We start from the raw sequence: 13,071 nt of genomic DNA, 5'->3' as shown, positions 1-13,071 counted from the left end.
AGTATGTTACTAACGTACTAATTCTTACTAATGTCTGTAGACAGCCACATATTTTTAGTAATGTAAGTTTTTCTGAAATGAAAAGAATGATGTAAAAAGTGTTGTGAGACAAGCAGTGACTCTGGGAATGCTAAATTTGGCAGGTGGACATACTGAAGGAGTTCTCTTTATATAACCCCTTATGACTAATATCAGTGTTTTCTTGAACACTGGAGTTGGAGTACCAAGGCAGGTTTCAGATTGTGTCCTCCATAGTATGAGATCAGGCTTTATCACGGGAAGTCACTGTTGAGCTCTACAGGGTAGCCTTATAACCATCATCTACACAGATATAGCTCTTAGATACTACAGATACCTTTAAGTTGAGGGTTCCAGTTAAATCTGAGAAGGTATTTCTAATTTTTCAGTGTCTGGTTTTATAATTTAATAATTGGAGAATAAAAATGGTGACAGCGGAGGAAAGATTTGAGTCTAAAACTACTTTTTTCTCGTTACCTACACTCTTGTAGAGAGAGTTTCGCAGTCAACACTAACGATCCAGTCTTCTGAAAAGATCACAAGCATTGCATTGCCAATGGCTCCTGCATATCACGTGATTGAATTTGAACTAGAAGTTATGTATTTGCCATCAGCTCCAGTAGTTGCAATGGAAAGAGAAAATCTGATAAATAAAGACCTGCACAGAAAAAGCAAAGAGAAGCAGAAAGCAGATAACTGTATGGCAACAGTTGACCAAAAAGTAAGGTGACATGTTTCTTTTATTAATAAGTAAATGAATGACCAAGGTCTTATATAGATTAAAATATAAGCATCTATGAGCAAAGAGGGGTAGCTAGTTTGCTACCTCTCTTAACATTCAAATGTTAGTTTGAAGTCAGGCAGGAGGGGAGTGAGGGGGCAGTGGCTTTAAGTCAGGGTTGGAGCTGTAGCTGCAGGGGCTGCCTGCCCCCACCCCCTATCTCCCCACTCTTTATACTCTAATCCAAGATGAAGAGCTCCTCCCCATCCCCATGTTGAATGGAGGGGGAGAAACCTTGTCTTGGAGTTGAGTAAACATGGTGTATATCGAGAGCATAAGCTTCCACTGAGTGAGCTTGAGTTCATGAAAGCTTATGCTCTTTATATATCTTGGTCTGTAAGGTGCATATCTACCCTGCCTTCAGTATAAGCATCTGGCAGCTTAAGGGGTGTAAAAGCAAGTCAAACTATAGAAAATAAACAGAGATGTACAGATCATCAGAAGTATGTGCAGAAATGTACACTGTGCTGAACACATGAATGGTTCTCCATCACCAAATACTTGCTAGTTTGGGACACTGTCTTATCCAGATATTGTGTCCACAAGTCAAGTAACAATTTGGTCACTAGTAACACCAGTAATTATAGTTTCTTCTGATTTCATTAGATAGATGCTCTGTCTGCCTGCACTGCATGCCTGCACCCTACTGGGATATTGCTTCCCTATTAGCTAAGAGAGAATGTGCCCTTGCTGAATCATTAACACCATTTCCTGAAATGGCACAGAGTTAATAGAATGGTTCTGTTCCATGTTTCTCACTTTTCACTCTATTTTTGTAACTAAAAATCAGCACAGTATGCTATGATGGCCATGTGAAGGATGACAGTCTGTTAAATAAATTGTGGATTGGTGAGCTTCTTCACAAATTGTAGTGTTTGGAGAGCAGGGTGGCAGAAGGCAGGGGTTGTTTTGGATTTCATAAATAGTAGGTGTGACGAAGAATGGACTTTCCTGCTTATATAAAGAATATTATTTCACTTAATTGGCATACGGTTTGTTTATATGTTCAGGGAAAATCGGCAGTCAGTTCAGGAAAAGCACTTGTCTTGAACCTCTGTGCTTATTTAAAGTACAAGTCTGTCACCTGTTACAGCATGCTTATGGTTATTGGTTATGTTACCATTATAATTTATTATGATATTGGAAAAAAGTTTCCAATTACTGCAGTTAGATGCTGTTGATATTTTCCAGCCTTCAAACTCGTGTGAAGTCATAGGTTCCCCAGATACATTAGCTTAGGAGTTGGAACTGGAGAGAAACAAAGCTGTATGTCTGCTTTTCATGCCAAAACAGCAACAATACACCTCAGACCTCTAGTTCTCTTTGGATTTTTGTTTGAAATAAAAGGGTTTTTTTTTTCTTTTTTTGGATGCATTCAGTTTCACTGATCAAGACCAAAGTTTTCCAATAAGTCTTTGGATGTTTGGAAAATTGCAAACTTAAATCTGCAATTGAACAGCACAAATGAGATCTTTTGTTTCTGTTTCTTCAGGTAACCATCGATTGTCCTTGGTCAGTCTACTCCACCATTATTGCATTAACATTCAGTATACCTTTTAATGCCAAACATTCCTTACTGTCAGCTGGCAAACGGTAATATGCTTGTAAAATATTTATGGTCTCTTTCCCCCTGCAAACTGTAGAAGTTAACATTCCACTGATATTCTGTGTGTAATCATCAAGGTGTGTGTGGGGTTGTTTTTGTAAATTGGTGGTGGTTTTGTAAGATGGTGATTTTTTTTGTTGCCATCTTTTATAAAATACCCACCTAAAGATTTGTGCCTTTTCCCCTCCCACACCATCAGCAAAAGAACAAATGCAGAACGGCAATGTAGTTTAGTCATGCAGACATAGGCTAACTTGGTCCACCTTTTGCTCTTATTTCAGTTGAGACACAGTAAAAACAAATCCGTGTAGAAAATTAAGTGTACCGTAGCCCTGCTTTTGCAAACTTGTAGATTACAACTACTGAGTAGACAAGGAAAGAAATGCAATATATACTGGCTATTGTTTCTAATCTTGCTTGAGGTATGCAGTTAGGGAAAAAAACTTGGTAGTGTTGATTAAATGGTTTAAATATTGGAATTCATGTCAAAGCCAAAGTTGGTATACAATTTTCATTTTATTTTTAATTTGCTTATTTTTAGGAAATATGTACAAGTGTGTGTACAGAATATGTCAGAGCTTTGCTTCGAGCTTTCGGAGAACAATCTAAAAAATTCTGGTAATTACACAGATCTACAGCTGGTACCTCTGAATTCTGAATCTCAACAGGTAAAGTGGTTTATTAATTCTTAAGTCTGAGGAATAAGATGAGCACTCCACAGTACAATTGGACTCTTTCAAATTTGGTGCTTGCATTGCTAAAAGTGTTATCACCCAGGAATATGGATTGTGTAAGAGATAATTGGAGACTGACACACCCAGATCCACAAAGTCAGAATTTTGTAATTTATTGTACAGTGTGTCAGAACAACTGTCACCTATTAAGGGTACCTTAGAAGCTAGGTTTCTTACTATAATAAACTTACCTTTGCAGGTCCAAAATTGTTTTAACGAGAATTACAGCCGATTTGCTTGGTTTGTTTGAGGTTTTTTTTCTAATCCCTTCTTGCACCACTTTCAAAGCCGCTATGTAGTTTAGCAGAGTTTTACAGGAGTCTGTTCAGGAATAGCTAAAAACCAGAATAGCTGAGGTGTAGAAAACAAATTAAGGTACATTGACCAAGCAGAGGCCTGAAATTTGTTTCAGCTTCCCTTTGTTTGGTTTGAACACAGCTCTGTCTGGTATCCAGGAAAATGATGCACAAACTTGCACTTGAAAAACGTGTTTAATCCTAACGGTTGATAAACAGGTTACTTATGTTTAGTTTTCCTTAAAAAGGTACCATTTCTGAAATGCTAATGTTGACCATGAAATTATCTTCCTTTTTATACTAACATGATTAAGCCATAGCATACTTATCTGAGGGATTTAGAGGAAATTAAAACTTAGATGGTGGATTTAGTTCCATGAATTGATTGATTTTTATATTGTGTATATAATGCATTTTATAAACTCTAAACAAGCATAAACTCTGAAAGTAGTGTATAATAAGATTTCAGTAAAAATTTGCCTTCAGTAGGTCAGCAGTATAAAAGGCCTCCTGTAGGAAGACTTGTTCTTATGGTATGGATGAATAATTTTCTTTCAGCTCATATACAGCAAGCAGTCAGTATTCTTTGTATGGGAATTGAAGTGGATGAAAGAGCTTCCGCCATCTTTGCAGTGCCAGTTCTTGTTTAGCTTTTGTCCAGTTACCTCCGAAGAGCAGTCTTTCTCCCTGAAGCCATTCATTTATGAATTCCAAGTGGAAAATTTTTTTGTAAGTACATTTTTTAATCTATATATAGTACACATTAGGATGAATGAGAAACTGAGGTTTCTGTTAACTATACTTCTGGTGATAAATCACTAGCAAATACTGTATTCATGTCACAGCACTAGAAGACTGTCAAGGTGGTAAAAACCATAAAAACAAAGAAGAGATCATATAATTATCATTAATAACAAAATTAATTGTCCACATTTTCCTTCCTGCCCTATACACTGACCCCCACTATTATTCTTGGACTGAAGAAGGGTACTGAGCTACTGGCTTGACACTGCCTTGACTAAAATGCCAATTTTAAATTCTTTTCTGGCTTGCTATTTAAAAATTGGGCGTTTGAAAATCTTTCCCTTGTAGTGACTGAGGTTGTTAGTTCTTTTTATGAACTGTTTAAGTTTTTTCTTTGGCTCTCATTTTAAATACTTCCTTTTTCCCTTCACAGGGAAAAAATCATTGTTCATTTTTAAATTCATTGTTCACTTGATCACTTAGCAAGTTTACTGGCCAGATGTAATTTAAATTACAAGGCATTGACATAAGTTCTTTAACCTTTATTCTAAATGTTGAGACATGTGGGCCTCTCTTTTCATTGAAGATAAACTGGCAAGTTATATATATATATATATGTATATATGTATATGTATATGAACTTTTTCTGGATTTAAATGGTGAAGTAGGCATAGTCTGCTCTCAGAATATTATGTTGTGTTCTTTACCTACTTGGGTAAACCGGCTTGGAATGTAGTTTTAGGTGCATTATGTAGTCTACCCACATTCAAATGTAACTAGTCTTCACTGATGTCTTGACTTAGCCTACTCTTCTTAGCTAAAATGAATAATGAACACAATAGTACATTTTTAGAAAACTTTCTGGAGCCCCTACATTTTGTAGTAAGTAACTGTAGAATTAACTCTCAAAATATGGTCACATTTGTTAAAGGATCTTGATGGCAAAAACAGTGAAATACCCTTTTTCTTTTCAGGTACTGTTTGGAGTTTAAAAGTAGTACTATAAAAAGTGATCATTACTTATGTTAGTCTCGTAATGCAGGTGGAGTCTCATCACAAAAAAAGTTAGCGCAAAGAGGATATTTCCAGACTTTGGCTGATGGCCCACAGTCACATTGCTAAATGGATTCCTACCAAAGAGAATTTGTTACTATGAAAAATTTAGTATGATAAAAGCTTTTTTGGTTCTTGTGCCTGTAATAGTGTCTTCTTACAATGAATAAAGAATATCTAACATCAAATATTTGCAAACACAAATTTAAAAAAATGCAGTAATAATTTGTTGCGGCCAGGGGGAATAGAGTTAGAGTAGCAAGAAAAGAAAGTAGTGCAAAGAAGAGATTCCAGATGGAGAAAAAGGAAACATGGCTGAAGGATTCAGCATCATTGTTGTGATAATAAACCATGTTTTTTAAAAGATTTCTACAGAATGAAATTTCAGCACACTTTTTACATTCATTGTAACAAATTTCCACCTGTTTGATTGTAGTAGGGTATGGCCATTAAATATGAATGTGTGACTTGCATTGAATCCACTGGTTAGCTTTAATTTGTGTAAAAACAAAAAACATATAGTATTTACAGATCATTACTTTTTTCCCTCCTGCCAGACATTGTATAATGTGAAAGCTGAGATTTTCCCCCCGTTGGGGGCAGAGTATTGTAAAACAGGCTCACTCTGCTCTTTGGAGGTGTCAATCACCCGACTTTCTGACCTTTTAGAGGTAGATAAAGATGAAGCATTAACAGAATCAGATGGATACTGCACAACAAAACTTATGTATGAAGGTAGGGATGTTCAATTTTCTCCTGTAATTTTTCAGAATGATGATGCAATTCTCATAACTTTTGTTTCCATCTTAGAATGTATTGATATCTGCCAATTTTTCCTGTAATCTTAATTGTGAATTGTATACATGAGTGAATATTCACATATTTTCTGACTTGGTTGTTTGCAAATGTCTCATCATTTTTACATTGATCTTTGTTTTAAAATTGAGCACAAGTTGCTTTCAGTTTTCAGAATAAGTAGATATTTTCTTGAGCCCTGTTTTTTAAAGATGTCCATCAACAGGAGATGTAGAAGATATCCTTAGTGTATCTTTGGACATGAATGCCACAAGTATGTTCCCCAGGTGTTTGATCTGAATATTCTGGAAATGGGCTGTATCTCCTACCTTACAGCTTTACTACTACTATCTCTAGCTTTTCTCCTGCTCCACCGTTTAGTAAATAAAAGCAAAGCAAAATCTACCCTATTTTGGAGAGGAGAGATGCCAAACAAGGGAAAAATGGAATTTAAATTGACACTGGTATGTTATGTCTGTTTATGTGACCATCTCTTCTCCCATCCTTTGGTCTTGTCTGTTATAGTTGCAGTTACTTCAGAGAAGCTGTCTCTTACTCTGCATTGCTCAGGGCACAAAAAGGCCCTGTACTCCTAGGCACTATTGTGGTTATAAAATGTGTATGCATATATTTACAAAGAAACAGCTGTGTTCTTTTCAAAGACAAATTTCTCTCTCCTTTGCAGTTGTTGACAACAGCAGTAACTGGGCAGTCTGTGGGAAAAGTTCTGGGGTAATATCTATGCCTGTAGCAGCTCGAGCAACTCACAAAGTGCACATGGAAGTGATGCCACTTTTTGCTGGATACCTACCATTTCCTGATGTCCGACTATATAAATACCTCCCCCATCATTCTGCTCACTCCATGCAACTTGATGCTGGTAAAGTTGTCTTAACTGTGTGGCAGACAGAACCTGGTGACTTATAGATATGGCAGTCTGTGTTACTCACTTTCCTGTTGCGTGGGGGTTTACACCGGAAAGCAGTAGTAGTTGGTTAGGCTGCAGACCAATGCAAAGGCAGTAGTAAGACCAAGTTCTTTACTGTAAGTAGTTCTCTGTATAAAAGTTCTTGTAAATTAAAGTGTTGTGTCTACATCACAATCCTCGTCAAGATACTACCAACAGCTCACTTGGCTTAGAGTACAGTGCTTAGCCAACAGCTGTGGCTGTGAGAGGGTTAGTTATCATGGGAGGCTGTCATCTTAGCAGCTGCATGGCGGGCACAGTCTCTAGGCTTGCTGCTTTTCCAGTGAAGAAAACATCTTTCCTGCTTAAAAGGCACAGCCCAGTTTTAGGAGGCTGACTTTTGGGGGGGAAAGTGTGGGTTGCATATGAGAGAATACTGTAATTCTATTCTAAATATGCTCTTCGTTAGTTTTAGTTTTAATTTTGAATTATAGCTTTTTGCAACTTAACAAATCAAGATGCTGCTTTAACAAAAATTTGTATTTTGCTTTGAAATATTAAATTGAAACTAGCTTAACCTGTGAGGTGGGTCAAGTTGAGCAGAATTATTTTAATTGATTATTTTAGGGTTCGGTTATAATGGAATTAAATGAGCTTTGCTTGCAAATTAGTTATGGTCCTCAAAAGATACAATCCTATGCTGTTAGATTGCAAACAAACTACTGACTTTCTTGTCTGCTTCAGCCTTTTTTTTTTTTTTTTTTTTTCTGATAAACATTTCCCAATGGTGGGAACACTAAAGTAGACAAGGCCTTGCCAGATTGGCATTTACACAAGCTCTGATCAGGTGTACATGTAAAATCACAGCCGCATGGAGTCTTGTGTACTTGCAATATTTTTTCCCAGTGAATGCCACCACTACTGAAATGAAAATGCGCTGGTGGCGTACATTGGAGGGGGGGAAAATGATGAGAGTGGTACCAAAATGCAGCATTGGAAAATTATATTAAAAAAAAAAAAAAAAAATAATCACACAACTTGGATAACCAAGGAGGGTGATAAATAGCAGTAATTTGGCAGGGAAATCATCCTAACTACAAGTAGCTATAGAGATAAATAGGTGTAATGCTTTAACTAAATTATGTTGTTCATATAGAATAAATCTATTTTTTTTTTTTAATCCACCCACAGATAGCTGGATTGAAAATGATAACTTATCTGTGGACAAGAATGTGGATGATCAAGCTGACAGCAGCAGCATAAGGAGCAGAGGAAGCATACATTCAACAACTAGTGGGGAACACAAAGGTCTGCCAATGCCCCGTCTACAATCCTTTTCATCTGGTCAGGTTTTCAACTCCAGCACTGGCATGCAAATACTTGTCATTCCCAGCAAGGATGACCATGTTCTGGAAGTCAGCGTCACATGACAGCTCAGTGTAAAAAAATTACAAAAACAAAAACCATTGAAGACTGGCTGTGAATGCACTTTAAAGGATTGTGACCTGCTTACTCTTCATTGTAACATTCTAACCCTAACCAGACCTATGGCATCTCAGCACTTACTGGCCATGGAAGCCTCAGACAATTTAAATGTACAGTGAAGCTTGTGTCCACTAGTTTATATTGCTACTTCAGTATGTTTGTGTACAAAGATTTTCTTTTTTTCCCGTTTGATCACATCCTGCTGATAAAGATGCTTGCTGCAATTGGTCCTTTATTTATGTAATTTGAGCAGCCTTCAGATTTGCTGTTTTTTAAAGTAGTTAGATTTCTGTTCTCAAAAATGTTTCAGGTTGACATATACAGTAAGCCTTGCAATGTGGCTGTTAATGACTCAAGTGTGTGCCTTTCCAGTCACACGACTGTTTGGTTTTCTGGACCAGGATAGCTTTCAACGTCTGTCAATCAGCGTGCGTGATTCTGAATCCCACAGCAACTAGAAGATTTTATATATTTTTTTCTCTTGAAGACTTGCTTAATCTCTTTTGTGCCTTGGGACATACGAATTACATTTACCCATAAATAGACCCTTGAGAAGGATACCACATAGCAGCCCATTAATTTCTCGTACTCTTTTTAAAAAACAAAACAAAACATGACCCTTGATATGACCAGAGGCATGGCACAAAAGTGGTTAAGCTAGGAATAAGCGTTCATGCAACCATGGTTTTTCCTCCAAACAGGTATTTAAGAAAATGAGAAATACTATTAGTGTTGGATCGGATATGTAATGTATTACTAAACACTAACTTGCTTGACTCTCTGAATAGAGTTGATTTCTCCCTCGCCCTAATTAGTGCTTACTTTGTGTATTTACAGAGCCATATGCTTTTGCACCTTGATTCTAGAGTTTTCTGAAAAAATAATGTAATTTAAAATAAAGATTACTTGACTATTTCCAGTCTACATATGGGGAAGGATTAAAGTCCTAGTATTGAACCTCTTCTGGTCCAGCAAACTGCAGTCATAACCATACCAACTGATTATTTTTCAGTTGTAAATTTTATTGTACATATGGTTGATTATTTAAAAAGTCCAAACTAACTGATGTAATGTCTGTGTATAAGTTGCACCAAAAATCAAGGACAAAATAAATGTGTGTTTTTATTGGTGTGAAAGTCACAGCTTGTAAATAAGTGTAGTGTTTTAAACCTTTTCCAGCTCTTAAAAGCTATGTATTTTTGTATATATATATAATGTATTTCTCTGAAATTCACTGGTGAAGTCTTTGGGGGGGGGGGGAAGAAAAAAAGTCAGTGTGAACTGATTCATAATTCCAGCAGATGTGGCCTCTTAATGAAAGAAACCTCTACAATGTGAGCCTTAAAGGAATAACAAAAATCCTCTGCAGTTGTTTCCATAGGTTCTTAATGCGTCTTAATAAGGGGGGAGCACAGAACAGAATTTCCAGACACTTGAAGTATTTTTGTCTCTCTGTGTACAAACTTTCAGTAAGTTTGTGTGTTCATCACTTCTTTCTTTATGCTTTAGAATTCACTCAGATTTGGAGAATGCAATCATCAGTATGTTGTTATTTTTTATCTTTAGAGGGAGGAAGTAAGTACGTATTGGTTTTTCCACATCTGCCAGAAGTGATTGATCTACACTGCATATAATATAAATTTTAATAAATGCGTTCAATTTCTTTTAAAACCGGAAGGTAGCAGTTGCTTTAGCATCACAAAACTTCTGCTTGCAGCCTTCTGGTAACTACAGTCTATCGTTTATTTAACACTGGTGGAAGAAGGGTCACCACAACCAACATGTGAGAATAAATCATCCAAATGATGTTTGTGTTTGTTTCTTTTTCTTACTGAGGGGGAAAAGCTTAGGTTGTCATATCACCTAAACTACTAAACAAGCTTTATTTGTGGATCAGCCTCTCGCTCTGATGTCTACTGAAGCAAAGGCCTGGAACATTAATGTAAGCTACTTGGTTTTTTTGAGTTCCCAGATGAGAGAGATTTTTTTTATTAGCATTTGAGTGATTTGTTTGCATTTTTCCTTTTCCATTTAAACAATCAACTCCTCATCGCTATGACAGTCTAGATATTACTATTTAGAGGCAAGACTTCTGCATATAAGATGGAGGAAACAGGTTGGTTTTATGTTTAGGAAAGTTTGCGGATGTAGAATAATTGTGAAGCAAAATTTAAAATGTGTAACTTAAAGAATTAAAATATTTATAGATATTTGTCAAACATGTAAATATAGCAAATGTAAAGAAAAATCCAAGGTGTAATTTTTGTGAATGTCACGGGTTTACCTGTGACTGGAAAAATTATAACTCTCCTTGGTTATTTCCTGCTTCTGATATGGAAATTGTTCACTTAACATAAGATTGACTTTTTTACCTGCAGTTCTATAATGTCCTATTGTCAAGATGCTCCACAGAGGAAAACTGTCCCATTATTAAATATTTGTCAATGAAGATATAAAAGAGAAATAATGAGGAAAGGATTTCCAGAAAGTTTCTCTTTTTTTTTTTTTTTTTTTTTTTTTTTTAAATTCAGGTTCTGAGAGTGTAAGCAAAGAGAGAACCATTCTCTCTGAATGAGAATGGAAAAGAAATTGAAGAATGAATTAAGATGGTGTATCACACTAACTATTTGACTTAGATCAAGGTTGCTAAAATATAAGTAGATCTGCTAGTACAAAACCGTATCTTTATTGCTGCTTCTTTCTGTGAAGGAATGCCCTTTCTCTGAAATTCATTTTATTCTGGATAAAACCCAAAGCATCATTTAGTATGGATGGCTGCTAGGATTTTTTGACTGGAAAAGGTGACAAGTTAGTGACTTTGACACTGCGGGTATTATGATTAATTCCATTTTCATGGTTTATTATTAAAGATCATTTTTCACATTGTTCTGTAATATATTGTTAGACTAAACACAAATTGTATTAAGATTGTTTAATGAAAATGTAAGCATTATAATTCTAAATATACATGTTTTAAAAAGAAAACCGGTTTCTGTGTTGCTATGATTTCTCACCCATCCTTTGCAGTTTAGGTAACAAAATTGTTTAATGTGTTCAAGAGTAGATCTAGGCTTTTGAAAATGGGGTTGCAGGTAGTGTGGTGCATCAGAACAACGCACACTTTTCTCCACTTAGAGAAATTAAAAACTTATTAATATGCTAGGCGCCCAGAACTATATTATGCAGTTTCAGATCCATGCACAGCTTTGTCCTGAGTATAGCTTTTATTCAAATGTGCACTAATTTTCTAAAGCAGAGGTGCTCAGCCTTCAGCTCGCAGGTTGGGTGTAGCCTATGGGCCTATGACATCTGACCTGCAGAATTCCCCATAAGTTGGGGAAATTCTGGTGGTGGGGGAACAGTGGCAATACTGCTGCCCTCCCCTGCTTCCAAATTCCTAAACCCCCTGTGGTGGGTTGGAAAAGAGCCATGTACCCTCTCTTCTCTCCCCCCCAGCTCAGTCAGGTGGGGACTGGACCAAACCCTGTTTGCTTGCATGGCTGAATTGGGGCCAGGCTGGACCCCATTCCTCTCTGCATGGCTGGATGGGATCCTGCCCTGGGTGCTGGATCAGGATCAGCAGCTGGATCCAGCCTGTAGATGAACTGGCAGTGACCATTGGGCAAAGAGGTTGGGCACCACTCTGCTAGAGTATATTTTAAGATTTAAAAAGCCACTACAAGCTAAGCAAAAAGTTACAAGATACTGTTCTTGTGAGTCATGTAGTCATAATCAAGTTACTTAGATTCCGAATACACAATCCGGCCTCCTGGAGCACCTTGACGGTGCATCCAACACTTTGTTCTAGGTCACTTTCACACCTGAGTCAGTGTACATGGGAGTTAAAATTGCCACACCCAAGTAAAGTGTTTATGCTAGAACTAAAGACGGCCTGCGGAGCTGCAAAATGTGTATATATTATGTATGAAGGGGTCCTTATGTTTGCACGGGCTGCTTTCTCCGCGCGCCCCATCCCCCACAAGCGCCTGCGCAGGGAGCAGGACGAGCCAGCTCTGCTCCGGCAGCGACAGAGCGCATGCGCAGCCCTAGTCCCCGCTGCCTCTGCTCCTCCCAGACCCTAGAGGGCGATAGCGACGGTTCCCCTACCTCCGCTTACTTCCGCCGCCTCCGGGAAGTGACCCGGAAGTGGATGCTGGTGTGAGTAGGGGGTGTGTATTGCTGTCGTTCCACGTGCGCCGGGACCTGACCTGCCGCCGGCATGAAGTTCCGGCATGAAGTTCGCCTACCGGGTGAGGAGGGGGCCGTACCGGCCGGTTGCTAGTTAAAGGGGGAGGCCTGGGGGAACCGAGTGGGGAACATGCTGGGGGGGGGGCGCTTTTCGGGGTCTCCAAGAGGTCTTGTTGGGGGGGGGGCGCGGCGCGGCGCGGTTCAGGCAAGGAAGGTGCCACGACAAGCGCGCACGGGTTTGGTTTGTTTGTTTGTTTTGGAAGAGCAAGAGGGAAGCAAGTAGCGAGGAAGGAGCTGCATGAGGCAGTGGGGTGGGGGTGCTCTCAGGAGAAGGAAGGTTTATTTATGCAGTGGATGAGGGGGAGGATAAGGGAGGTCTTAGAGGAGGAAGTGTGGGAGGGGAGTTGTCAATTTTGGGCAGGTGGGATGTTGTCGTTTTGTAGTATTGTCAACTCTCGTGATTT

At 38.2% G+C, this 13,071-nt stretch overlaps 2 protein-coding genes across 7 annotated transcripts in view; both read left to right on the top strand.

Annotated features, from left to right (window-relative positions):
- The window catches only part of TRAPPC10 (trafficking protein particle complex 10), a 79,065-nt gene extending 68,975 nt beyond the window's left edge, over window positions 1–10,090 (top strand). For 5 of the 6 annotated variants that reach the window (XM_025193074.1, XM_006036747.3, XM_025193075.1 and 2 more), the window contains 7 exons: window positions 510–739; window positions 2,292–2,392; window positions 2,947–3,073; window positions 3,994–4,164; window positions 5,790–5,967; window positions 6,713–6,907; window positions 8,126–10,090. In XM_025193074.1, the coding sequence (XP_025048859.1) occupies window positions 510–739; window positions 2,292–2,392; window positions 2,947–3,073; window positions 3,994–4,164; window positions 5,790–5,967; window positions 6,713–6,907; window positions 8,126–8,364 (1,241 nt within the window). In that variant the 3' untranslated portion in view covers window positions 8,365–10,090. Of the gene's footprint in view, window positions 1–509; window positions 740–2,291; window positions 2,393–2,946; window positions 3,074–3,993; window positions 4,165–5,789; window positions 5,968–6,712; window positions 6,908–8,125 lie in introns of those variants that run through there. The other variant, XM_025193076.1, reaches the window with a different exon arrangement.
- Window positions 10,091–12,651: 2,561 nt separating this feature from the next.
- Window positions 12,652–13,071, top strand: part of PWP2 (PWP2, small subunit processome component) — a 31,145-nt gene continuing 30,725 nt past the window's right edge. Inside the window, exon 1 of the mRNA XM_006036746.3 lies at window positions 12,652–12,669. Coding sequence (XP_006036808.1) covers window positions 12,652–12,669 — 18 coding nt within the window. The remainder of the gene's footprint in view (window positions 12,670–13,071) is intronic.

This window comes from Alligator sinensis, unplaced genomic scaffold (assembly GCF_000455745.1).
Source record: "Alligator sinensis unplaced genomic scaffold, ASM45574v1 scaffold1162_2, whole genome shotgun sequence".
In the NCBI taxonomy this organism is placed as follows: domain Eukaryota; kingdom Metazoa; phylum Chordata; order Crocodylia; family Alligatoridae; genus Alligator; species Alligator sinensis.
This window is presented reverse-complemented; position numbering and strand designations above follow the sequence as displayed.